The sequence below is a fragment of the Podarcis muralis genome, chromosome 6 (assembly GCF_964188315.1).
Source record: "Podarcis muralis chromosome 6, rPodMur119.hap1.1, whole genome shotgun sequence".
NCBI classification, from domain to species: domain Eukaryota; kingdom Metazoa; phylum Chordata; class Lepidosauria; order Squamata; family Lacertidae; genus Podarcis; species Podarcis muralis.
The window spans coordinates 11,111,500-11,137,466 of record NC_135660.1 but is presented as its reverse complement, the minus strand read 5'-3'; the positions used below and the strand labels follow the sequence as shown (position 1 = coordinate 11,137,466).

General features: G+C 45.0%; 1 protein-coding gene across 1 annotated transcript in view; it reads left to right on the top strand.

Moving 5' to 3' along the window:
* Positions 1-1,221: 1,221 nt before the first annotated feature.
* The window catches only part of MFN1 (mitofusin 1), a 34,252-nt gene continuing 9,506 nt past the window's right edge, over positions 1,222-25,967 (top strand). The window contains exons 1-13 of the mRNA XM_028731620.2: positions 1,222-1,380; positions 5,267-5,388; positions 7,218-7,353; positions 8,391-8,553; positions 10,627-10,751; positions 12,323-12,431; positions 14,118-14,225; positions 15,788-15,941; positions 16,198-16,265; positions 20,716-20,837; positions 22,922-23,048; positions 24,196-24,300; positions 25,668-25,770. Of these exons, the coding sequence (XP_028587453.2) occupies positions 1,250-1,380; positions 5,267-5,388; positions 7,218-7,353; positions 8,391-8,553; positions 10,627-10,751; positions 12,323-12,431; positions 14,118-14,225; positions 15,788-15,941; positions 16,198-16,265; positions 20,716-20,837; positions 22,922-23,048; positions 24,196-24,300; positions 25,668-25,770 (1,573 nt within the window). The 5' untranslated portion in view covers positions 1,222-1,249. The remainder of the gene's footprint in view (positions 1,381-5,266; positions 5,389-7,217; positions 7,354-8,390; positions 8,554-10,626; positions 10,752-12,322; positions 12,432-14,117; positions 14,226-15,787; positions 15,942-16,197; positions 16,266-20,715; positions 20,838-22,921; positions 23,049-24,195; positions 24,301-25,667; positions 25,771-25,967) is intronic.

The following is a 25,967-nucleotide window of genomic DNA, read 5'->3' as shown; positions in this document are numbered from 1 at the left end:
CTTAACTTCTGGCATTGCACTGTTAAGCACCTAATCTAGTGTAGAGTAGTGGCTAACTGTGCCATCTTCGTCTGCTCAGAAGGCAGTCCTGTTGAGTTCAAGGGACTTACTCTCAGGTTAAGTGTGCATAGAGGACTGCAGCCTTAGGTGCCCTCCAAATTTTTTGGACACCAGCATGTGTCATAATAAATTTACTAAGTCATTATGGCTCCCGAAGACGACTCTTCTTTTACTGCTGAGCAAACAGGCACAAGTCTATTCGCAAGAAGGCTGAAATCTTAATCTCAGGGTAATGGGTTCGAGCCCCACATTGGGCAAAAGATGTCTGCATTGCAGGGGGTTGGACCAGATGACCCTCGTGGTCCCTTCCAACACTACAATTCTATGATTGCATGAGTGTGTTTTGGAGGGGAATCTCTGTTGCTTAGTCGTGTCCGACTCTTCGTGACCCCATGGACCAGAGCACGCCAGGCACTCCTGTCTTCCACTGCCTCCCGCAGTTTGGTCAAACTCATGTTGGTAGCTTCAAGAACACTATCCAACCATCTCGTCCTCTATCGTCCCCTTCTCCTTGTGCCCTCCATCTTTCCCAACATCAGGGTCTTTTCCAGGGAGTATTCTCTTCTCATGAGGTGGCCAAAGTCTTGGAGCCTCAGCTTCAGGATCTGTCCTTCCAGTGAGCACTCAGGGCTGATTTCCTTAAGAATGGATGCGTTTGATCTTCTTGCAGTCCATGGGACTCTCAAGAGTCTCCTCCAGCACCATAATTCAAAAGCATCAATTCTTCGTCCATCAGCCTTCTTTATGGTCCAGCTCTCACTTCCGTACATCACTACTGGGAAAACCATAGCTTGAACTTATTACGGACCTTTGTTGGCAAGGTGATGTCTCTGCTTTTTAAGATGCCTTACTAAACCAGTGTGGTACAGGGGTTAGATTGCTGGACTAGAACCTGGGAAACCAGGGTTCAAATCCCCACACTCAGCCAAGAACCTCAACATATAAATAAAACAACGAAGCCTGCCCCTGGCGGTCGACTTGCACCTCTGCTCCCTCGACCACTCCCGCTCTTTCCTATCTCTATGCAACGAGCCCGGGAATGAACCGAAAGGCTTTCCAACGTCCGCAGGGAAGAGACGGCGTGATGGTGGGAGGGGGTAAAGGCGGAGTTAACCGCGGCGCACGCGCAGAGAGAGTCTCTGACGCCGGCTGGTCCCTTTGCCCTGACCAGCGATGGCGGAGCGCGTGGATGGTGAGAGGAAGGCGCTCGAGAGGCGGCGGAAGTGATACCTGCCTCCTCTTGGTTGGGCGAGAGCGAGGGGCGGAAGACGCCGGCGAGGCTGAGCGCGGGAGGGGGGCGAGCCTTGCTCCCGTTGCCAGGTAAAAGGGGAGGGGGGGCGAGTGACCTTTGGGCTTTTTTGGGGGGGGGATTTGACCTTTCGTCCCCCATTTGAGTTGCGGGGCTTGTTCTGTCAGGTTTTGCTTCAGGCTGGAGGGGGCTTCGAGGGGGCTTATGTAATGCCAAACTGAACTTGGTCCCAGGCTACCTCGTGCCTGACCTCCTCTGACACATTTCTTAACATTTATTTATTGCATCGAGTTATTTCTTCCTTAAAAAAAAAAAAAGTAGCTGTTGTAAATCTTCTAGCTGTGGGACAGGCAGGTCGCTCGCCCCAGTCAAGACACTTGCTCCTGGGGTGCCCTACCGAAAGAAGAGCCCAAAAAAACCCAACAGAATTGGGTGCAACAGACAAATTAAAAGGGGCTTGTGCTGTAGTCGACTTGGAGCAAACCCAAAGTACAGTGGTACCTGGGGTTACATACGCTTCAGGTTAAATACACTTCAGGTTACAGACTCCACTAACCCAGAAATAGTGCTTCAGGTTAAGAACTTTGCTTCAGGATGAGAACAGAAATCGCACAGCGGAGGCAGGAGGCCCCATTAGCTAAAGTGGTACCTCAGGTTAAGAACAGTTTCAGGTTAAGAACGAACCTCCAGAACAAATTAAGTACTTAACCCGAGGTACCACTGTACGTTGGACGCAGCTGCCAAGCCCCTCTCTCTTTCCTCTTCCTTTTTTCCTGATCTCTCCTTGGGAATCTTTTTTTAGGAAAGGTCACTTGCGAACATTGTTGTTGTTATTTGTTCCTGCCAGCTTGGAATCCTGGCTCGGAAGAATGCAACTCAGACAAGATCAGGTTGGGCCCCACCAACTCTTCTGAGTCTTTCAGGGAGCTTGTTTCAGCAAAAGCACCTATAAAGACTCTCAGACTCAAATCAGCAAAGAAGTTTCGAAGGCAGAGTCCCGCCTGAAGCTGCCAACTTAGAATTAATAGGGAGATTTGACACTTCCAAACTCGGGCTTAGTGGTGATTTCATTTCACTTTTAAATTGTGTAACCTACCATGTTTCTGTATTACTATACACAAGGCGATTTGGGATTGGCTAACTCCCTCTTTGAGTTTGAGTTTGAGCTACCTTTTTATCAGTTCATTCCCAGGTGGGAGTGTTTCATGTCTCCTCTGGTTGGATCTTTTATAGTTTGTCTGGATCTCATTTTAAGTCACACTCTGAACAGGAATGTGGTGTATCTTGCATTGTGGGGGAGAGGGTTTCTGGCCACACTTTGGACAAATGCACACTTGCCAACTGAGGTTAGGGCTAGAAGGGACCCCAAGGCAGCTGTCCCATACGGGGATCAAACATGCAACCTTTCACTGCAGAACCAGGGTGGTAGTCAACTAAGCTTTACTCAGCGTAGACCCAAATAAAAAATGCTTTCAGAAAGTGAAAAATATCCTCTAGATCTGTCGCCAGTATTGCATCGGAGGGTATGGTCCCTGGCCCATAAAGGCTTGTGTTTCCAATAAACGTATTGTTGAAGATTCCACGGAGCTCTCTGCTATTTAAGGTATATTCATTATGCAGAATAGAAAGTCTTTCATCACACTGCATTTCTGGCAAAGTGCATGCTCTATATATTGCATGGAGCTGACAGTTCCAGCAGCTCAGAGATACACACCCAGTGTTTTTCTCGGTCAGTATGGCACAGTTGGGGTGGGACTGTTATGGTTTCCTCCCTCTCTGAAGAAGCTAGTCACAATTGGGCTACTAGCCAATTTCACTTGAGTTTGACACCCTAACTTGCAGGTCACAGAAAAATGTGAGCCTTCACTACAAAGCACTTGAAGGCTGCAGACACTTTATAAGACTTTCAAGAGATCATTTGTTTTATGAATATTGCCTATAAGGCTCTGCACTGAAGGAAAATAGTACTGATTTTTCTAATCCGGAGAAATTAACATTTGGACAGGGGGATAAATGGAATGCATAAAATTTAATGCAACATCTGATTGGCCACTGTGAAAACAGGATTCCTGCTTTACTAATCTAATTTGCTGTTTTGTCCCCTTCATTTGATTAAATTTAACAGTCTGATTTCATAATAATGCATATTATTTCTTATCTTCTTTATTTTAGCAATGGTGAATTGTATGGGAAATGGTTTATTCTGTCTCTAGGATTATAACAGCTTCTTCCTGGAATATGATTGAAATATTGTATGGCAGACTTGAATTACACTTTTTGAACATGGATACAAAAGGCGCAGAAGTTCAAAAGGCTTAAATATACACATGTTAATTGTGAATGACATGATTTTTTGATGATTGGGTTTCTCTGCAACAAACAAGGAAGCAAAGCTTGATAATGATGGTTATTTATTACATTATATTGTAAGTCACTTTAAGTTTACACGTTGTGAAAAAGAGACTAATAAGTCCTGTGAATAACAATAAAATATTAATATTTAATTTATTAGTTGCCCCTTACAAAATTTTAAGCGTATAAAGTATGAACTTATAAAGTGTATAACGTACCAAATAAGAAGAAACAATGCCTTACAATAAAATTTGTACAAAATAGACTTAATTAAACAGCAAAAACTTATAACCAACAAGCAGCAAAAACATCTTAATCCATCACATCTCTGGGGAAAGAAATAAGTTTTTACCTGTCACCAAAAGGATGTTAAAGATGTCACCATCTAGACCTCACTGTGGACAGCATTCCACTAGTAAGGAGCCACAACTGAAAAGGCCCTATTCCTTGTTGAGACACTTTAAACCTTCCTCAGAGGCAGTACCTGAAGGAGGGGCTAAGATGAAGATTGAAGAGTTTGAGTAGTTTCATATTGGAAGAAATACAAAACCTCAAAAATATTGGTCTGTAAAGCCATACAAAGCTTTGTAGACCAAGTCATCACATTGAATTAGGCTCAGAAATGTGCTTGGTGTTGGAAATCCAGCCTTCTGTAAAGGTACACTTAGTAGTACGGTGGTACCTCGGGTTAAGTGAGAGCCAGTGTGGTGTAGTGGTTAAGAGCGATAGACTCCTAATCTAGGGAACCGGGTTCGCGTCTCCGCTCCTCCACATGCAGCTGCTGGGTGACCTTGGGCTGGTCACACTTCTCTGAAGTCTCTCAGCCCCACTCACCTCACAGAGTGTTTGTTGTGGGGGAGGAAGGGAAAGGAAAATGTTAGCCGCTTTGAGACTCCTTCCGGTAGTGATAAAGCAGGATATCAAATCCAAACTCTTCTTAAGTACTTAATTCGTTCTGGAGGTCCATTCTTAACCTGAAACTGTTCTTAACCTGAAGCACCACTTTAGCTAATGGGGCCTGCCATGCCGCCAGAGCACGATTTCTGTTCTCATCCTGAAGCAAAGTTCTTAACCTGAGGTACTATTTCTGGGTTAGCAGAGTCTGGAGCCTGAAGCGTCTGTAACCTGAGGTACCACTGTAGTGCTAGTAGTAGAAGTAATTTGCAGATACCTACAGTAAATATCCCTGCTATTGGATCCATACCTAGTACTTTGAAATTCTTGCAGTACTTTTGAACAAGCATATGGAAATTCATTTCCCACAGTACAATACCACTGGGAAAGGCAGCAGTGGAGTATCTTTCTCAGCTGTCATATCTCCAGCTGTCAGCACCTCCATTGACTGCCAAGAGAAGGTACCTTGGATGCTCTTGTGTGGAATGCAAAGCATTGTGGGAACATCTGGAATCCCTTCTCTCTGTGGAGGGGCCTATGCCCAGGAACGTTCATTTCCATTTGTGGTGGAGAGATGGGAGAGGGGAATAAAACTCTCCTTGCAAATGACACCATTGATGTATTGCCTTGGTTGCTGAATGTATTTGGACTTGCTTGGATTGGGAGTTAAATTTCACTTTCTCTTAACTTCTGTACCATTTACTCTTTCAGTTGCACAATGGCAGACACTAATCCCTCCCCCCTGAAACACTTTGTGCTGGCTAAGAAGACGATTACTGCCATTTTTGAAGAGCTCCTGGATTATGTTACGGAAGGAACACATTTTGTTGAAGGTTAGTTTTTAGCTGGAGAGGGACAGGGAATATATGTTTTTGCAGCAGCAGGAAAACACTGAGTACCATTCCTTCTCTCACACAGCATGTGTAGGTAGTATCTAAGAATGCTTCACCGTAACCTGTTGATGGCAGGTTTGCTTAGAGAGTCCGTCGTCTGTTTTGATTCTGTCTGGCTTGAAATACAGTCGAGTTACTGTTAGCATGGTAAACTTGGGAGTGAAGAAGTTGGCAAAAATGACGATTAGGGGCTCAACACACGTTGTAAAACTAGAAAAGGGCTTAGCGGTTTGTTCTGCCACTTAACTATGGAATTTGGTCCCACAAGGTGCAATGATGACTATCAACCTGGGTGGTTTTAAAAGAGGATTAGACAGGTTCACTGAGGATAAGGCTTTCAGTGGCTACTAGACACTATGGCTGTGTTCTATCTCCACTGGAAGATTCAGCGTGCCTCTGAATACCAGTTGCTGGAAATCACCAGTGGAGAGGGCATTGCTGCACGTGGGTCTTGCTTGTGGGCTTTATATAAAGGTAAAGGGACCCCTGACCATTAGGTCCAGTCGTGGCCGACTCTGGGGTTGCGGCGCTCATCTCACTTTATTGGCTGAGGGAGCCGGCGTACAGCTTCCAGGTCATGTGGCCAGCATGACTAAGCTGCTTCTGGCGAACCAGAGCAGCACACGGAAACGACATTTACCTTCCCGCTGGAGCGATACCTATTTATCTACTTGCACTTTGGCGTGCTTTCGAACTGCTAGGTTGGCAGGAGCAGGGACCGAGCAACAGGAGCTCACCCTGTGACGGTGATTCGAACTGCCGACCTTCTGATCGGCAAGTCCTAGGCTCTGTGGTTTAACCCACAGCGCCACCCGCTTTACCTTTTTTGGTTTGGTCCCATAGGGCTCATGACTTCCCTACCTGCTTTGCCTCGCTTGATTCAATTGGCTCAGCTGCTCTGATGGGCCTTTGCAGCCCTTCTGACAGCTGTTAGTTAGCTACTTTGATACCACAGAAGAGCTTGAGCTGCCTTGGGGGCATGCAGTTGAGTGCCAAGGATTTCTTTGGCAACCCATTCAAATTCTGAGATCCCTGAACAGCATCTGGTAAATGAAAACTTCCCTGAGTGCTTCTTAAGCTCAGTGCGCTTTCGAACATTGGTGTAAAGTGGCTGGTTATTTGGAGCCTTCCAAGGGCATGCAGGAGGAAGACCTATGCTGCTTATTTGATAAATAGGGGAAGAGTGTTGGGTCATGTAACTTTGGTAAAGATACAAAAAGGAAACAGAAATCCTTAATCAGAAATCTAGAATCAAATCCAGTAATCAAGAAGGAACTTCTTGACATGCCTTGATTTTTGGCCATCTAGTTAGAAATGATTAGAGTAGAAATGCCTTCCTTCGTTCACGGGTGCCGGAAAATAATGTTCCTGGGAGTACTGAGATGAGGGAAAATGAAGAAGAAAAGTGGCCCTACCACTTCTGTACTGTGCTGGGAAGTGGGGTTAAGGAGAGAGAAAATAAGCAGTAGCAGATGTTGGATATGGAGTTGGAAGTACTTAGATTCATAGAATTGTAGTTTCATATGACCACATGTAGGTCTGTGATTTAATGGGTCAATACTAATCTGCTAATCTCTGAAATATTTGGACCAGGTCACCAGGTTGCTGGCAATGAGTCTAGGGAGATAAGGCAACGCAAGAGTCGGCACAAGGGATCAAGTACTGGGTCTTGATCCCTCATTGCACTAATTTGTCCCATTGGATTAAGGAAGCACTGCTCTGCATAGCAGCCAGTTGTGTCATTGTGACATTGTCCCATTTAATGGCAGAAACTTACAAAAACCCGCAACTTGAAGATATAGCCACCAAGGATGAACTGGCAAAAATAGAGGAGTACAAGAAGAAGCTGGCAGTCATTGGTGGGGTACTCGCACGAAGACACATGAAAGTAGCTTTTTTTGGCAGGTAAGTGTTAAATGACTCTTATTTGGGATCAGTGTGTAAAATTATGGTTGCAATCTGCTAGGAGTCTCTTCTGAACAAGTCTCATAGAAATGAGTGGTGCAAGAAGCACTGAAGCGTTCCACTGTCTCATCAGTCCCTAAAGCAACCTTGCAAGGCCGTTCAGAATCATTCATACCCATATTGCAGATAGGTTGAGTAAGGCTGAGAGATTGTGAGTTTCCCAACTACTGAGCTCAGTGGAGATGACAGTTTAGCTGCAGACCTCCTGGTTCACAGTTCCCCTTTATTTTAATGCTGTTTATGGGTGGTCTTTGTTTTTAGGTCTTCTCCTCCTCCTCTCCCCTTTCTTGTTGTTTGGGAAAGTTTCAGTGGGGAGGCAACCAGGCTGCTAACACTATTTGTCCCCTCTCCCCAAGAGCTGCTCTTGCTTTGAATCAGAATTGAGACTCATAATCTGACTTCCCGTAAGTTGTGTCTTGAACAACCTGGGAGAACAAAAGCAAAGTAAAGCAGCCTTGGGAAGTTTCCCAGAGCTGGAGAACGAGAAGGATATTTGAACAGTGGCCCCAAAGAAAGATGCTTTGTCTAATGATTCCACCAGAGTATAGAAGAAAACACAGTGTGCTAGTACGTATATAATTCAGCTTCCAGAGAGGCTCTGTTTTCATTTATGAATTCATGTCATAAAATCATCTTTCTATCTGCAATGTTTGCAAAATGATACTTTTAAAGCCTGTAGATGATGCTTGGCTAGATCTCTGAAGAGTCGAATAAATGTCCAAAGTTTTATGGCTTCATTACTCTGCCTTGTTCAACACCCCTCCCTGATTGAATTCTGTGGAATAAAACAAAACTTATGGGGTGGGGTATGAATCGTGCCAACGTACTCAGTTGGCTTAACCTTTGCATGTCCTAATTAAGCTTTAAAAAAAAAAGTGACCTTTTGATTTCTTGGGCCAGATTTTTAATTTAGCATGGAGTGTTCTCACTCGGTTTTAAACCTGGCAGTTTAACCCTGCGCTTGCCCTCCTTTGCAGAACCAGCAGCGGAAAGAGTTCTGTCATCAATGCCATGCTGTGGGACAGAGTGCTTCCCAGTGGCATTGGGCACACAACCAACTGTTTCCTCAGCGTGGAAGGAACAGATGGCGATAAGGCTTACCTCATGACTGAGGGCTCGGATGAAAAGAAAAGTGTGAAGGTACGGATTCTCGTGGCTTATAAACTGGTGTCCAGAAACCTTATTAAAAGGACTACACATGTACACTCGTTTCTTACCTGTCATCCTTTATTTTTCCCTCTGCCACTCAGAAGAATGTGTTCCAAGTTTTAAGAAGTAGTTGTCCTATGCCAATTTTTTTCAGAATTTATTCTCTACTGCACAGAACAATAAGGGCAAAAATCTTTTTTTTTTTTTTTTAAATCTAAAACAGCCAGGTTTGTGTCCTCGGACTACAACTCCCATCAGCTGCATGTTCTGGCTACTCCAGATGGGAGTTGTAGTCCAAAACATCTAGAGGGCACCAGTTTGGCAAAGGCTGATGCAGAAGACGCTAAAAATGAGGCAATTGGGAGGACAGGAGTTAACACAGAGATTTGGAAAGTCCAATTTCTGTTACAGAAGACAAACACAAATGTCCCTACATACTCGTTAATTTCTTTTGTTTTCATTTATTTCAAGATATTTGTGTCCTGCTTTTCATGCAAACTTCACATAGCTGTTTGCATTAGAATATTAAAACCATAAGCATCAATTAAAACTGTATAATAAAACACCAAAGACAAGTTATAGTGGGGGCAAGAATATTTTTAAAAATAAGAATTCTCTCCTCGGAGCAAGATGGTTCTTGAGGAGCCTTGTGAGTGGCAGTCAGGGGAGGAAGAGGGGTCCAGCTGGACTACTGGAGGCTGTCAGGAGCTTGTCCTACTCTCTCATAGGACCCTGGCACATATTCTCTCCCTCCTGGTCGATCGTTCGGGAGCTTCAAAACCTTTCTTCAGCCCAAACATCACAGCGACCGATGCCAACAGACATCGGCACACTTAGGGATCCGCAGAGTCTTCGCAGCTTGAGTAACAGACCTCAGCAACTCAGCATTTTGGCTAACCTACTTTATTTACATATAAACACACACGGAGCACTGCAACATGGCTCCCTCTCTTTCTCTAGCATCAGACAGCAAAGAGAAAAAGAACAAAGGACAATAGTTCCACTTCACAGAACACAGTAACTCAAACATCCTGTCTCCGTCACTTCCCACTCTGTGGAGTCAAAACATACCGTCATGTGAAAGACAACAATCCCATGACTGCAGTCATGGAGCAGGAATTCTAACAGAGGCTACATGGTGGACACCTCACTTTGCCTGTTATCCAGTATGTGTTTCTGGATTTTGGGGGAAGGGCCTTAGGACCAGTGTGGGAAAGGTGTGTCCCTCCAGATGCTGCTGAACTACCAACTGTCATCATCCCCTAGCTATTGGTCACACTTGCTGGGGCTGATGGGAGTTGTGGTTCAGCAACATCTGGAGCGCCAACCATCTCCCACGCCTGCTTTGGAAGGAAGGTAAGAACGTGTGGAGCAAATGAGGACAATCTGAATTTTCAAAGTAAGGGGATATGGGTTGGTGAATCACTGAATACACACACAGAGAGAAACGTAGCTGAGGAGAGGCCAAACCTCTATTATATGCAAGAGTTCTGCACTTATATGTGAAAAGAATTAATAATAATAATAATAATAATAATAATAATAATAATAATAATATTTATACCCCACCCATCTGGCTGGGTTTCCCCAGCCACTCTGTGCAGCTTACAGCCCATAAAAAAATGCAAAACATCAGACATTTTAAAATTCCCTATACAAGGTTGCCTTCAGATGTCTTCTAAAAGTCAGATAGTTAGTTATTTCCTTGACATCTGATGGGATGGTGGGTGCCACTACTGAGAAGGCCCTCTGCCTGGTTCCCTGTTACTTCACTTCTCGCAGTGAGGGAACCGCCAGAAGGCCCTCGAATCTGGACCTCAGTGTCCAGGCTGAATGATGGGGATGGAGACGCTCCTTCAGGTATACTGGGCTGAGGCCGTTTAGGGCTTTAAAGGTCAGCACCAACACTTTGAATTGTGCTCAGAAACGTACTGGGAGCTAATGTAGGTCTTTCAGGACCTGTGTAACCTTCATGTTAACAGCTTATTTAGGAATGCTGGTCCTTCAATTACTGCCAGCTTAAGAGGCACCAGTCTCTTCCTAACCTGTTGATTTCTTTTACAGACTGTTAATCAGCTTGCGCATGCCCTTCATATGGATAAAGACTTAGAGGCTGGCTGCTTGGTCCACGTCTTTTGGCCAAAGGCTAAGTGTGCCCTCTTGAGAGACGACTTGGTGTTAGTGGACAGGTACAGCTCTTGAATTTTGTTGGGCATATAAAGGCGCCGTGAGAAAATGCACCGTTCTTTGAAACGCCCCAGGCTCTCCCTTGGCTGCACTTCCTTCTTTGCTAAGCCTCTGTGCCCAGATTGGCTTGGTTTCAGCTGAAACAAGAGGAAGTCCCATGACTGGAGCTTAAAAAGGGAATCTAGCACTTGGCTGAATTTCAAGTGTGCTTGTGAAACTAAGCCAAGCACGAGTGCAGAAATGTCCCCTTTCACTTTCAGGTTATCCATTTTTTTCTTTTAAAATGCAGAGGACCTGGAAGTTGGACTTCCTGAGAGAGGTTTAGCAAACAAATAAACAAACAACTGGGGAAAGTGATGCTTTTCAGACGGGCAGCTGTGCTGGTCTGCTGTAGTTTGCAAGTCCAGCAAATTTATTGTGTGAATTTAGAGGTCATTGCTGTTGGTTTGATCTTAATCTAGGCTTGGGGATTGCTTACTTAATAGGGATTTTCCTAGTAATTTTTATTATGGCACTTCTTTGGTATGTCCCTGGAAGTATGTAAGCAGTATGCTGCTTACAAGGACTGATTAGGAGAATAGGTAGCTATGTATAGATGAGTTCAGATGCAGAGAAGACCTGAAATTTTACAATGGAGCCAAAGGTCAAGGGGAGTGAATGAAAAGTTGTGTGTCTGACGGCAAATTTCAAGATGCCGTCAGAACAGGGATGTGCTTCCTGCTTCAAACATAATATTCACAAATGATATGTTACAGTGTGGTGGAACCTGCAGCGGACCACTCTATGAGGGCTGCATCAAGACCAGGACCCCAGGGAGAGTAGTTTTACCCCTTCCCTGCCCCCTGCATGCCACAGCCCCAGTGAAAACTGAGACCCTCTCTGTCCCACCCTCCAAGCTATTTGCTCTGGAAGTGATGCTTCCAATGGAAACTTCCTTTCTGGGTCTAATAGGAGCTCAGCTCAGGTGGTTGTGGTGGGATTTTATCAGAGCTGTGTAATGGGGGGGGGGCTAATATCACTTTTCCCCTGTTGTCTGAAGTGGGTTCATGTAGCAGCGTCTTCCATAATTATCCCCTCTTCAAACATTAACTAGATTCATTCACCACTACCCCATGCAAGCATTGCTCACCTCTGTTCATTTCAACACCCCTTCATTTCTCCCTCCATACAACCTGCCAGTCAAACGAGGAAATCTTCTATTTGCCACAGTTTCCTGTTTCATCCAAACCAGGAAACTATGGTTTAGCACCCTCGGAACAAGGCAGTTTGGAAACAAGCCAGGATATTAAACCCTGGTTTTGAATTGATTAGAATATCTTCACTTCTTCCAAAGCTGTTAACCATAGCTCCTTGGTTTAGTCAGGCTAAGAAGCAACAGTTAATGGAAAATTTCCTGGTTTGCTGACTTGCATTAAGGAAGGAAGGAAGCACCTGTGGGGGAGTGGCCAAAAGGCTAGTTCATATCTTGGATTATAGGCAAAATGTGATTGGACTTTCCCTCTTCTGTGTTCTTATTTCTGAATTGGAATAACTTCTTCAGGTTGCTGAGTAACTCTCTGACTTCATTCCACAGCCCTGGCACCGATGTCACCACAGAGCTAGACACCTGGATTGACAAATTCTGTTTGGATGCCGATGTCTTTGTTTTAGTTGCGAATTCAGAGTCAACCCTCATGAACACAGTAAGGCTTGTTTAAACCTGCTACTTCATTTGCCTCATTTGCAACACACCTTTCCTCGGGTCAGCAGACAAGGGCTTGATATATTGTGCAGACTCTTAGTGGAATAGCAGCATCTGAGTGTTCTAAATTAAGTCTGTTGCAGAGCATTTTCTTTCTTGGACAACAAGCAAGGGGAAGATGGGAAGTTGAGTTTGACTGCATCTTCATTCAAAGGTCTGCTTGCTACAAAGCCAAGAATCATTAGTGAAATTACATGCCTGCTTGCAGTTTCTTCTGAATTTTGGATCTTCGCCCAAAATCTATAACTGCTTGGGTTTGCGAGGCTGTATGTGTCAATTAAAAAACAAACAAACAGCAGTCTTTGCTTTTGTATTGAAGTTACAATTTAAAAGGCGAAAGGTGGCTTGGCATTCTTTTATTTGGGTAAAAAAATGTTTTAAGGACTGTGCAGACTTCATGCTGGTGAGCATGTTGCCTTCTCAAGAGACACTGGGACACAGCCAAACCCTATGGATAAACCCTCCCCCCCAATCTCTACTTTAACTTTAAGGCTCTTAGATCAGCCTTCCTTCTAGTCATCCTTCTGGAGCATGAGACTGTTTCCTGTAGTAATTAAATATTATGGCAGGCAGATGACCAAACCCCAGAGGTACTGTTCAGATGGCATTCCTTTGGTGAAACTGATGTTTGCAATAGATCTTCTGTATCACAGGACAGGGAAAACATGTGCACCCCCCAGCTCCCATCAGCCCTAACCAGTAAAACGAGCAGCTGGGACTTATGGGTGTTGTAGTCTTGCAACATGTGGAGGGCCATAGGTTTCCCAGCTCCCCTGCATCAGGTTAATAGTGGACAGTTACCAATACCTCCTAAGAAAGCGACTTAAAGCTCCAAATGGGACTTTAAGTGCCCTTTGCTACGTGGTCCACACTGTATGGGCATCCCAGGGCACTGTCTGTAATATTGCAAATTTACCAGCACTATAAACCTGTGTGAATCTGATCAGTACCTGGATGGGAGACTGCCTGGGAATCACATGTAGAAAGGTGGGATTTGAAGGAAATTGCCATGTGGCAGAACCAAAATCGAAACAAGGGGTCTAGACTGAAACCCAGGTTTTGGCCCAGGTGCTATTTTTGGGGGCAGTTGATGAAGATGAAGATAAATGAATAAATAAATATTTCATAATGATAGGTATCTAATAAACATAAAAATCAGCATTTTATCTCAGCTGAGAGCTGATGTGTTATAATGACTGTACAACGGAGCTGCGAATGAAAAAAATTACGGGTTCAGTTTTCACCTCTCTTGTGAACTCACCTTTATCGAGCTGCTCTCTCTCAGCCTCAGCCCCACACAAGCAACATGGGGCCAACAATAGTCGCTTGCCTTAAAGTTGTCTGGGGCTGATGGCAGGTGAAGTTCAAAACATCTGGAGGATGCCAGGTTGGGAAAGCCTGCAAGCAGGTGTGGGGAATCTCCAGATGTTGCTGGACTACAGCTTCCATCATCCCAGGCCATGAAACACTTTAACTCACCATAGACATTTTGCAGATTTATTTATTTTTACATTTGCTTTTAACGTGCTGCATGAAGACCTCATGATTAACACGTGTTCACACTCCATGTTTCAGAGTTTAAAGGCTTAAATTTTCCTCTCCCCCCCCCCTACCTTTTTTTTAATAGGAAAAGCATTTTTTCCACAAAGTAAATGAAAAACTTTCTAAACCAAACATCTTCATCCTGAATAATCGATGGGACGCTTCTGCATCAGAGCCGGAATACATGGAGGATGTAAGTTCTTGAATTGTTTTGAAGGGGCTCTGTGGGTGTGTTAGGTTGGTATTTAAGAAAAACTGTGTATTTAAGCTGTCAAGAGGTTGAAATGAGTTCAGGGATCATCATCCCAGGATATGCAACCAACAGGGTGGCTTAGATCACACCAAAAATAAAGCAAAGTATCATCCAAGACCTCTGTAGTGTGTAGTTTAAAATTTCTTAACTAAAAAGAGAGAACTGTAGGGGGAACCAACAAGAATTTCCAAGAGTTTTTATTCCCTCCAACTAAAAGTGACATTTGAGGTGCAAATGAATTGTTTTGCACTGAGGGGTGTGCGTGTGGATGTTTTGCACTGCTAACTTCAAAGGAAAGTAATCCTTTCCCTGATTGGTACTTTTGACTCTGGGAACACTTTAAGGCCATTTTTGTGACACGGTTGTAGGAAATAAATAAAAGCTCTCCCTTTTCTGTTGTTGGTTTTTTTGTTTAGTTTATGTGCTGGTGTAGCCTCTTGCTTGCGTGAATGGACAGATTGGGGGCGGGAGGACTGTGAAACACATTTAACACATTTAAAAGCATATAGAATGTTAGTCAGCCAAAGACCTGGTTGAAGCGGGACATTTTTGCCTGGCGCCTAAGATGTATAATGAAGGCGCCAGGCAAGCCTCACTAAGCAGAGCATTCCACAGACAGGGAGCCACTGCAGAGAGGGCCTGACAGAACAAGAAGGTTTTCAGCAGGTGTTTAGAAGTTGGAACAGAAGGCGACGGCTGATTCTCTGTTGGCAGAGAATTATTATTTCATTTACCGTATTTTTCGCTCTATAAGACGCACTTCCCCCTCCTAAAAAGTAAGAGGAAATGTGTGTGTGTCTTATGGAGCGAATGCAGGCAGGAGGCTCTGCTCAACGCTCCCTTTTCCTCGGGGAAAAGCTGCCAAGAGCCGCACACGCACTCCGCGCGCTCTTTAAAGGGAGCGCGGCTCTTGGGGGAGCCTTAGCAGCGCACAGCTGCGCTGCAATCCCACTGGCTGTCCTGGCTTCTTGCTTAGCCGTGCGCAGCCTCCCCGGCCGGGAGAGGCTGCCCCTGGCTGTCCTGGCTTCTAGGATTCAGAATATTTTTTTTCTTGTTTTCCTCTTCCAAAAACTAGGTGCGTCTTATGGCCTGGTGCGTCTTATAGAGTGAAAAATACGGTATATACTGCTTTGTATTTTTAAGAAAAATCTCAAAGTGGTTTACAGAATATTAAAACATCAATAAAACAATTCTACAGGACTGGACCGATGACGCTAAAGGCTCTTATTTCTTGCTGTCAAATGAGCCTTGCCAACCCTGGGAATGATCAGCGATTCTCCTACAGATGATCTCAGCAAATGAAGTGGGATATAAGGGTTCAGGCATCCATGAAGTATCCTAAATCTTTGTTGTTCAGGGCTTTGCAAGTTAATACCAAGGACCTTGAACCTGGCTTGGTAGTCAGTGGGAAAATGCAGATGCGGTCCCACCCAGAGAGGCTGTTTGTATAACACTCAGCTGATTGAAGACTGCCCTGATGTGCTGCTGCTCTCTTTCTTTAGGTGCGCAAGCAGCACATGGAGCGCTGCCTGACATTCTTGGTAGATGAGCTCAAGGTCGTGGATCCCTCCGAAGCCCAGAACCGAATCTTCTTCGTTTCGGCCAAGGAAGTCCTCAGCGCCAGGAAACAGAAAGCCCAGGGCATGCCTGAGGGAGGTGTGTATTGAATGTGGGATCCTGCAATGTAATGTTCCTTTGAAAGCGCAGCTTTTCAAAGAAGCCTTATTAAAAACGGGGCTTTTGCTGTGCGGTCTTGGAAAACTTGAATAATTGAATCAGGGACTTCGAAGTAACCTAGTCCAACTCCCAAGCCAATTCAGGAAATCAACTGCTACAGCATTGCTGGTAGGAGGCCATCGCTGTTCATAAACCTCTCACATCAAACCTCATCGGCTGCTTTGTGCTTTTCCAGGTGGGGCACTGGCCGACGGATTTCAGACACGCTTCCAAGAATTTCAGCAATTTGAGAAAATGTTTGAGGTAAACTTCCTGAGAGTCTAAAACAGTTGTGCTTAGGTTTTTAATATACTGTACAGTGGTACCTTGGTTTAAGAACGGCTTAGTTTATGAACAACTTGGATTAAGAACGCTGCAAACCCGGAAGTAGGTCTTTTGGTTTGTGAACTTTGCCTTGGAATAAGAACATGTTCCGCTTGCTGTTGAGTGTGTTCCATTTGTAAATTGAGTCCCCCGTTGCTTTGGGAAAGCACGCCTCGGTTTAAGAACGCTTTGGTTTAAGAATGGACTTCCGGAACGGCTTAAGTTCATAAACCAAGGTACCACTGTATATACTTATGCAGCAGCAGCATTTTTCTAGGAAGGCTAGTTTGAAATGTTGCAGCTTTTATCTGGATAGCTCAATTGGTAGAGCGTGAGACACTTAATCTCAGGGTCGTCGGTTTGAGCCGCATGTTCAATGAAAGATTGCGACTCTTGTGGCCCCTTCCAACTCTACAATTCTGTGATTCATATGCAACCAGCCATTTGGCAATGTTACTCATGCCACATGCAACAGGGCGCGCTTTTTGGTGGCATCCACCAAAGGCAGCCTTCACAAACCTGATGCCCTCCAGATATTTTGGACTACAACTCCCATTCTCACCTCAAAGAGGGAAGCAGAAAGGGGGATCATCCTCACCTTCCTTATCTCCTCCTCCTCCTCATGAGTGCCGATGCACAAATGTCCAGCTCCCTTCTAGGCCTTTAGATTGGAAGCATACTCTTTGACAGGTAAGGTAAAGGGACCCCTGACCATTAGGTCCAGTCGTGACCGACTCTGGGGTTGCGGTGCTCATCTCGCTTTATTGGCCAAGGGAGCCGGCGTACAGCTTCCGGGTCATGTGGCTGGCATGACTAAGCCGCTTCTGGCGAACCAGAGCAGCACAGGGAAACGCCGTTTACCTTCCCGCTGGAGCAGTACCTATTTATCTACTTGCACTTTGACGTGCTTTCAAACTGCTAGGTTGGCAGGAGCAGGGACCGAGCAATGGGAGCTCACCCCGTTGCGGGGATTCAAACCACCGACCTTCTGATCGGCAGGCCCTAGGCTCTGTGGTTTAACCCACAGTGCCACCTGCGTCCCACTCATTGACAGGTAATTCCTGTCAAATGTTTGGGGAAGGGCCATAGCTCGGCTGTTGAACATCTGCTTTGACTGCAGAAGGTCCTAGGTTCATTCCCAAGGTAGGGCTGGGAATGTCATCTGGTTTGCTGCCAATCGGCGTACACTATACTGAGTTAGAATAACTCAAATTCTTTTCAAATTCTCTTTATGTAAGTCAATAAGTAACGCACATCTGTTCTACCCCCCCCCCCCAATGTATTGATTGATTTTCCTTTGTTAAAGGCATTCAGAATGTGAAACTTTGGCAAGAAGTAGGTGCAGTTGCTATATAACAGCTGCTGTAACAAAATGATTTGATGTTAAGCCTCTCATCACCTGAGTACATTTGATTGCCTTTGTTAGAATGCAATTCAAAAGCACCTCAAAGTGCAAGTAGATAAATAGGTACCGCTCCGGCAGGAAAGTAAACGGTGTTTCCGTGCGCTGCTCTGGTTTGCCAGAAGCGGCTTAGTCATGCTGGCCACATGACCTGGAAGCTGTACACCGGCTCCCTCAGCCAATAAAGCAAGATGAGCGCCGCAACCCCAGAGTCGTCTGCGACTGGACTTAATGGTCCTTTTACTGCATCTCTTAGAAGGCAGCACTTGTTGGCAGGACAAATCGGGTCAGGCAAGAAGCTTTGCAACTGTCACAAAACGGGGTGGGAGGAGAGAAAAGGGAGACACACATTTAAATTACGTTCTCCTGATTAGGATGGCAGTTTCAGTGATGGAATCAACATGTGCAGAACTTCACTTCACAAGTGTCCTGAGTTCTGGATGGCAAAACAATATTCGCGGCAAGGAATTTCACTTGCAACCACCCCAGCATTATATAATGCCGTCTTCCCCAACCTAATGCTTACCTCTAAGCATTCTTGGACTGCAGCTCCCCTCATCCCTGATCACTGGCCTTGCTGGTGCACCTCATAGCCCAGAAGGGCACCAGGCTGAAGAATGCCTTTCCAACAATCTTGCCATTGTGCTTGAACTGCAAGGCAGCTATTTATAAAATGACTGGATTGAGCCAAGCCCCCTCCCCGCAGCCATCAGCTCAGTAGCTGAGCGCATGCATTACATGTGGAATGTCCTAGGTTCTCATTGCCTGACATCTGACTTGGTTGGTGTCCATAATAATAATTATATTGTTATTTGTACCACACACACACACCCATCTGACTGGGTTGCCCCAGCTACACTGATCCATAGTCTCATGTAGGGTTTTCCCCAGTCTCTCTCCTGCCCCAGATCCTTTTAATTTCAGATGCCTGAAATTGAACCCAGGATGTTTTGCATGCAAAATTTGTCTATTTTGTATTGTTTTAGAACTCATCTTCCGTTGTCAAAAGCAATTATTGTTATTGTTGTTGTTATTGTTGTTGTTATTGCAAAGCATGTACTCTACCACTGAGTTATTGTTGGGAGGAGACCAGGTTTCAAGACGGTAATTCAGTTTGCTCCAATAATGTTGATGTGTGAACTTGTTTGAATTGTGTACTCCTTTATCATTTCTGAGGTTGTTTGTTGTTGTTTTTGCTGAGGTATTACTAACTTATGTACTTCTTATAGTTTTCTGCTGTGGATTTTCTGGTTGCGTAGTGCACAGGATGGGATAATAACCCTTTCGCCTTCTTCCTATTTGCCTGTCTGGAATCTGACTCTCCTACACGTCTTGTCTAGCTCTAACAATGTGCTGTTACATGCCAGCCTCTTGCATTTTCATTGCTGATTTCTAGATCTGCTTCATCGAGGATCAAGGAACTCTCCTTATATATTCTTTTCGCTTTTTCCTTTCTCCTTCCATTTTTAAAAAATTATTGTTCTGTCACCTGCTGTTGTCTAAAATGTCCTGAGTGCAAGTAAACCTAGATACAAAAAAATTTAATTTTCCACTGTTCCCAGAGGGCAAGTCCCATTGTTTGCCACATGTTTGTAATTGCACAGGCTGCATTCACATGTCTTGTGAGCCATAAACTGTGGGTTGCAATAAGCCATAAACCATGGCTTGCCTTGCTGGGAGCATTCAGACTACAGTCACTGGCTTTTCTCTTGTGAACATGGTTTATTTCCTTCCACTGCATGCAACAATGATCAAAACAGCCCATTCAAGCCTGTTTGTGGCAAACCATGGTTTATCACGATAGGTGAACTGAACAACGGATTCTTCACACGAATGACTTGAGCTACGAAAGAATTCTGTTTGTTTCTTACATTTATATGGCATTTGGCACATACATAGGATTTCTGCCTTCATCTGGTCACCAGACTTGGATCAGCTTAGGTTCTGTGCGACAGCTGCATCAGCCTGCCTTCAGAGATGCCTGTATTACCACTGTGGGTATCTCAGAGATGTGCAAGGTCCTCCTTCAGGATTGTGGGCTATGTGTGAATGCAGAAAGCCTGACTCATTAGCATGCCTCATATTTGTGCATATTTGGGGAGTGATAGAGCGCAGAAAGTCCCAATCGAGAGAACCCTAGCCGATGCAAGAGACCTCTTCCAAGGCTCAAGTAAGCTGTTACCAGTCAAAGCAGGCAATTCTGGGCTTGACGGACAAATCTGGGGAGTGATAAGGCAGCTGTGATCAGTTGGCATCCAACTGTGATCAGTTGGCATCCAAAGCCACTAGATTCTTGAAGAGCACTAGGGCCATGCCCCATATTAGCCAGAGGCAAGCCTGCATTCGCCATGGAGTCTACATTCAAAATGGAGCTGCAGCTGATCGCAGCTCAGTAACCGGTGTACCTGTAGAATAGGTGTGTTCACTACATTCACATGTTCAGTTTTTAGCGATACACCTATAACCTGTCGTGTTCACGGTGACTCTTAGCAAGAAGTAGCAACAGCAGCAGCTCCTTCCTTCTGAACGAATGGCCAATGCCAAATGTCTTGACATTCATCATTGCTCCTCTTTTGCTTTTCATTTGACCATTGCACATTACTGTGGCTCAAGGTGGGGATACCTTGGCTCTCCAGAGATTGTTTGACTTGCATCTCCCCTCATCCCTGACCCCATGGCCCATGTTTGCTGGAGATGGTGGGAGTCCCAAGAACATCTGGAGGGCACTAGGGTCCCGATTTCTGCTGCAGCTGCACCATCAATGACAGCACCAACTTCCTGCTATTGACTTGTGATTTTGTTTTCAGTCTTCCTTTGTTCCTTTTTGCTTCTGTTGTATGTTTTTTACTTTAAATGTGTGTTTTTTAAAAGATATAATTTGCTTTAGGATTTAAGTTTTAATACATAGCAGCACAATGCCTTTGTGAAATTCCAGCGTGTGTTGGTGATGGAATTGCAGTAATGTGTTGTGGCTTGGGCCCCTCGCAGGAGTGTATCTCGCAGTCAGCTGTGAAAACCAAGTTTGAGCAGCACACTATCAGAGCTAAACAGATCCTAGACACAGTGAAAAACATTATGGACTCCATAAACGTGGCAGCAGCCAATCAAAGGTAGGCCTCTCCTATCATATTCACCTTGCTCAGCTAAGCAGGGAAAGAGCCACCGGGTGGCGCTGACCTTTCTTCCCCTTATCAGGAGATAGTGCAGCCCTTAGACCACTGCTGGCAAGAGGTGAGTACAGGATTTCTCTGGTCACTTGGCCTCCACATTCGTTGGGTTGTCCCTTCAAATGCATGAAAGATGGTCTGGCCACCGTACTGAATACTTTCAGATTGGACTACTGCAAAACTTTCTGTGTGGGGCTGCCCTTGAAGACAACTCAGGTCTCAGTGCAGCTGCATCCAAAATGCAGAAGCCCAGACTATTGGCCAGTGTCCCATTTAGATATCATGTAGTCCCTGTTTTAAAGCAGTTGCTTTGGTTGCCAGTTGGTTTTGGGGGCCCAATTCAAAGTGCTCACATTAGTGTTTAAAGCCCTAAACCTCAGGCTTGGGAGCTACTTTATCTGGTCCTCTGGACTCTCCTAAACCACACACCCTACTGGTCCCAGTTCATCCCCACCTTGAATGTTGTTGTTTTAAAAAACCTGTCTTTGAACCCTGATAATGCCTCTTGCTCTCCTGGAGAAGTGTGGGTGTTGAAACTAGTCTTCTGTATAAGGGTAAAACCTACCCTTCTGTCATAGTTTCTTTAGTTGAGATCCCTGCTTTGCAGGGGGTTGGACTAGATGGTCGCCGGGGTCCCTTCCAGGCCTTCAAGTCTATAATTCTGTGACCCCTGGCATGCAGCTCCCAGAAGGTTGTCCAGAAGAGAATGCAGCCCTCAGGCTGGAAAAGGCTCCCTGCCCTTAAGGACTTAGGCCCCAAATATCTGAAAGATGGCCTCCTTCCCTACAGACTCTCTTGGGTGTTAAGATCGGCAAAGCCCACCCCCCACCCAAGCTGTCTTAGTAGTTCCTCTGCCCTGAGAAATTTGGGCAGGAGAGGGCATTCTCTGTGGCAGACCCTAAGCTGGCACCTTGATTGTATAGCTTTCATCATATGTCAAAGATACATCTTTGTACCCTTGATTTAGGACTGACCCTAATAAATCTAATATTGGCGAGTAATAAATCGAATGAATGAATGAAGGTTTTGGGCTTTCCCCCCAGTGACACTGGTTTTTGCCCTTGCTGAAATTCTGGAATCCCAAGTCCATGTTTGGGGAAAATGACAAGTGCCCAAATTGCCTCTAAAGCAGGGCTATTTGTTGCCTGCCTGCCAAAAATCCAAGCACTAGCACTTGGAAAAATAGATGAAAAAATAGATCTGCTCTGCGTTAAAGAGGGACATACCGTATTTTTCTGTGTATAAGACGATGATTTTTGCTTTTAAAAAATTAGTCAAAAATTGGGGGTCATCTTATACACGGAAAAATTCGATATATCTCCATATACCTTGGGAACTAGAGTAATGTAATCGCTGTGAACTGGAGACTTATCTGATTAAAAATCGAATTAAAAAACTGGAGACTTATCTGATTAAAAATCGCTCCTCTGCTAGATTGCCTTAGTGAGTCTCACTCACTGGCTCCCTTTCCTCCCCGCACCCCCAGTCCATCTGCAGTAGAATGATAATACTGGCTTGCCTTAACAGAATTATTGTAAGAATATTGCAAAATAATCCCTAGGCAGCATATGGTCACACAGCGTGAGTGTATAATAAAGTGTAACGACAAACGGTAAAAACAACAGATGAAAATCAGAGGGTAAAAATGTTAAGCATAAGGTGTTGAAACCCAGTGGTAGGTAAAAGACAATTGGCTAAGGCTCCAATAGAGCTCAGAAGTTCTCTTGCATGTGAGAGCAAGACAGACTTTGCCGGGTGTCTAAACATTGAGGGCACCAGGCCAATGTGGCTAGGGAGCGAGTTCCATAGTTTGGGAGCCACCACTGGGAAGGCCCTTCTCCCAAGGGGTTGGGGCCTTTCTTTAACTGGCGAGCTGCCATTCTCGCCCGTGTCCTTGGGTGTAGTTTTGCGTCAAGCCTACCAAGACAAGGAGAGGCAGCAGCACTTTGGTGCTTGGTTTTTCTCCCCCGCCGGGACACTGTGCGTACAGTCGGGGTTGATGGTTGCATTTCCGCTACTTACCTTAGAGTCCATTCAATGGAAGAGCGAGAAGATCAGAAGGACAGGCTGGAATTTGTCCGCAACCAGCTCAACCTTTTGACAGATGACATCAAGAAGAAGATCAAAGGAGTCACGGAGGAGGTAGCCAATAAGGTACGTTGCGGTAACCAGCCCGGAGCATGCCGATCATGGCTGTTCACAGACCTTTGGGGGGCTTTTACGGGCTTCTGGTGCTGGAACAATGGCTAGTGAAGACAGTAAAGGCCCAGCAACTTCAAAAATATTGAAAGGGGTTGTTAAGAACATCAGCTGGGAGGTGGAATTCACTGAGTGAGCTTAGCCAGGCCTTTCCCAATCTCTCTGGCTGAGTCTCTCCTTCCATCTGTGATAAGGAAACTATTACTGGCCTGCCGTGCAGGGTTGTAAGGTAGGTGGGAGGCCATAGCTAAGGGGGTTGGTTTGCATGCGGAAGCGCCTAGGATCCCTTTCTGACATACTCCGTTCAGTCTGGCACAGCGCGGCTGGGAACGGATCCTGATTGTGAAGCGAGAGAGCAGCAACTTGGGGGAGAACATGATAAATAGCCTGAAGTCCACTTGCTCCTGGGCAAGTTGATGGATCAGTGGCCTGACATGGAATAAGGAAGCTTCATATCTTCAGGGTCATTGAGATAATCATAGAATCATAGAGTTGGAAGAGACCACAAGGGCCATCGAGTCCAACCCCCTGCCAAGCAGGAAACACCGTCAGAGCACTCCTGACATATGGTTGTCAAGCCTCTGCTTAAAGACCTCCAAAGAAGGAGACTCCACCACACTCCTTGGCAGCAAATTCCACTGTCGAACAGCTCTTACTGTCAGGAAGTTCTTCCTAATGTTTAGGTGGAATCTTCTTTCTTGTAGTTTGGATCCATTGCTCCGGGTCCGCTTCTCTGGAGCAGCAGAAAACAACCTTTCTCCCTCCTCTATATGACATCCTTTTATATATTTAAACATGGCTATCATTTCACCCCTTAACCTCCTCTTCTCCAGGCTAAACATGCCCAGCTCCCTTAGCCGTTCCTCATAAGGCATCGTTTCCAGGCCTTTGACCATTTTGGTTGCCCTCCTCTGGACATGTAATAAGGGCATGTAATGGGCTTTGAATGCTTGCAGCGTTAGTTTTAATCCCAAGGTTGTACTGGAAGTTAAAGCTGCCCTGAGCATCAATTTGCAAAGAATTTAGAATAACCACCCCGCTTGCATTTCGTAAAAAGGCTCCTCATGCTGTTCTTGTCCTTTGTGCGTCCCGTCTTTTCCAGGTATCTTCAGCCATGACTGATGAAATTTGTCGGCTTTCTGTTTTGGTAGATGAGTTTTCCTCCGATTTCCACCCATCCCCACAAGTTTTGAAACTATATAAGAGTGTAAGTTCTGCCCTAGGTGGAAATGGTTTAGGTTTCGTCCAGTTTTGCTTTGTTGGGGTTCTGCGATGGGTCTTTTTGTGCTTACATGACTAACATGTAGAATGTCTCAAATACATCAGTTTGTCTGAGTTTAATGTGAAGTGTTCACATCTGATCAAAAATGGCAGAGGGAGGGATGAATTATAAGGACTTTCCTTCCCAGGGCATTTTTCTAGCAGGAATTCAGTTTCGGCACCTCTCAAATGAATGACATTGCCATTATTCAAGAATGGCATTCATGGTGAGCTCTGGCACCTTTTTTTCTAGAAAAATAGCACTGCTCCTGACCCCTCTCAAGGATCAAAAGATCACACACCTTTTTCAAAAAAACTTATTTGGCAAAATGTTGCCACCACCCCTCAGGATCTTGGTGAAGCTAATGTGTTTGAGAAACTCTGCGACTGAAGAGAAAGTCATGCCAACTGTAATTAGAAAGTTTGTTTTTAATGAATGAATGATTTTTTGGGGGGGTGGGTGGGATAAAATTAAAATATTCCTTCCATTCCCCCTACATCTCTGTGTATGTGTGTACTCCTTGGAAAGTGTTGAAATTCGGAGAGAGAGAGTGTGTTTGAAATTCAATTGCCTTAACTTGCATGGTGCTAGTGAAATCAGTTAGAGGGCAATAGTGTTTGTTACCCGCAAAAAAATCGAGTCTGTATGTTTTGCAGCCAGTCCAAACGTTCTTAAAATATGGGGATGCAACTCATTACATCAGGATAGCACTTGCAATGTAACACAGTGGCATATTTTTAATAGTGCTGTGTGTGTGTGTGTGTGTGTGTGTGTGTGTGTGTGTGTGTGTTTTAAAAGCATTGTTAGGGAAACTGTAGATAATTTAATGACAAGCTGCTAGCCAGTTGCCCATTAAATTGTGAAGAGTGTTAACATTCCAACCATTGCCCAGTGTGCCATGTAGAGACTCAAAGTCTCAAGTATGCAAAGAGGGGAGAGGGCAGAGGCCTCTGATTGGTCTGCTGGTTTCTCCAAAGTCTGTACTGGGGGAGCCTTTGACTGACATGTCCTGGAAGGCAGGTGGGGCCTTTGGGAGGCTGTCTCCCAGGTGGCAGGTGCCTCCCGCAGCTTTCTGATTTCTCTCTCCTGCCCATGCAGATGAAGAAGCTCAGGAGGTGAGCAGTTTCTTCACAGGCAGCTACGATACTAAAAGTTAACTGTGTTGTACAGCTATTCATGTTTTGAGAGGCGTTTGCAAACATGGTGGCTCAGCACGTCATTTGCTTGCCCTCTGCTGCCTCATTGCGGCTTTTCAGACCCTACAGCTTGGCCAGGTCACCTGCTGACTCTTTCCTTTCTCTTTGACATGTCAGGAGCTCAACAAGCACCTGGAAGAGGGCTTGGGAAGGAACCTGGCTGACCGTTGCTCCAGTGAAGTCAACAAGTCTATGTGTCAGTCGCAGCAGGAAATGATAGGTAAGATTTATGCAGAGGAACGCGTAAATTCTGCTTTTTCACCTCCCTCCCCCAAGAACCTCTTGTATATCTATTTGAACAGAGATTTACGAACTACAGTCTTTCATATCCAAAGTTTGTGCACCAGCTGGGTTGCCTCATTAGTTTATCCTTCCTTCCTTTTTTCCTTCCTTCCTTCCTTTTGCCAGTCCCCTTTC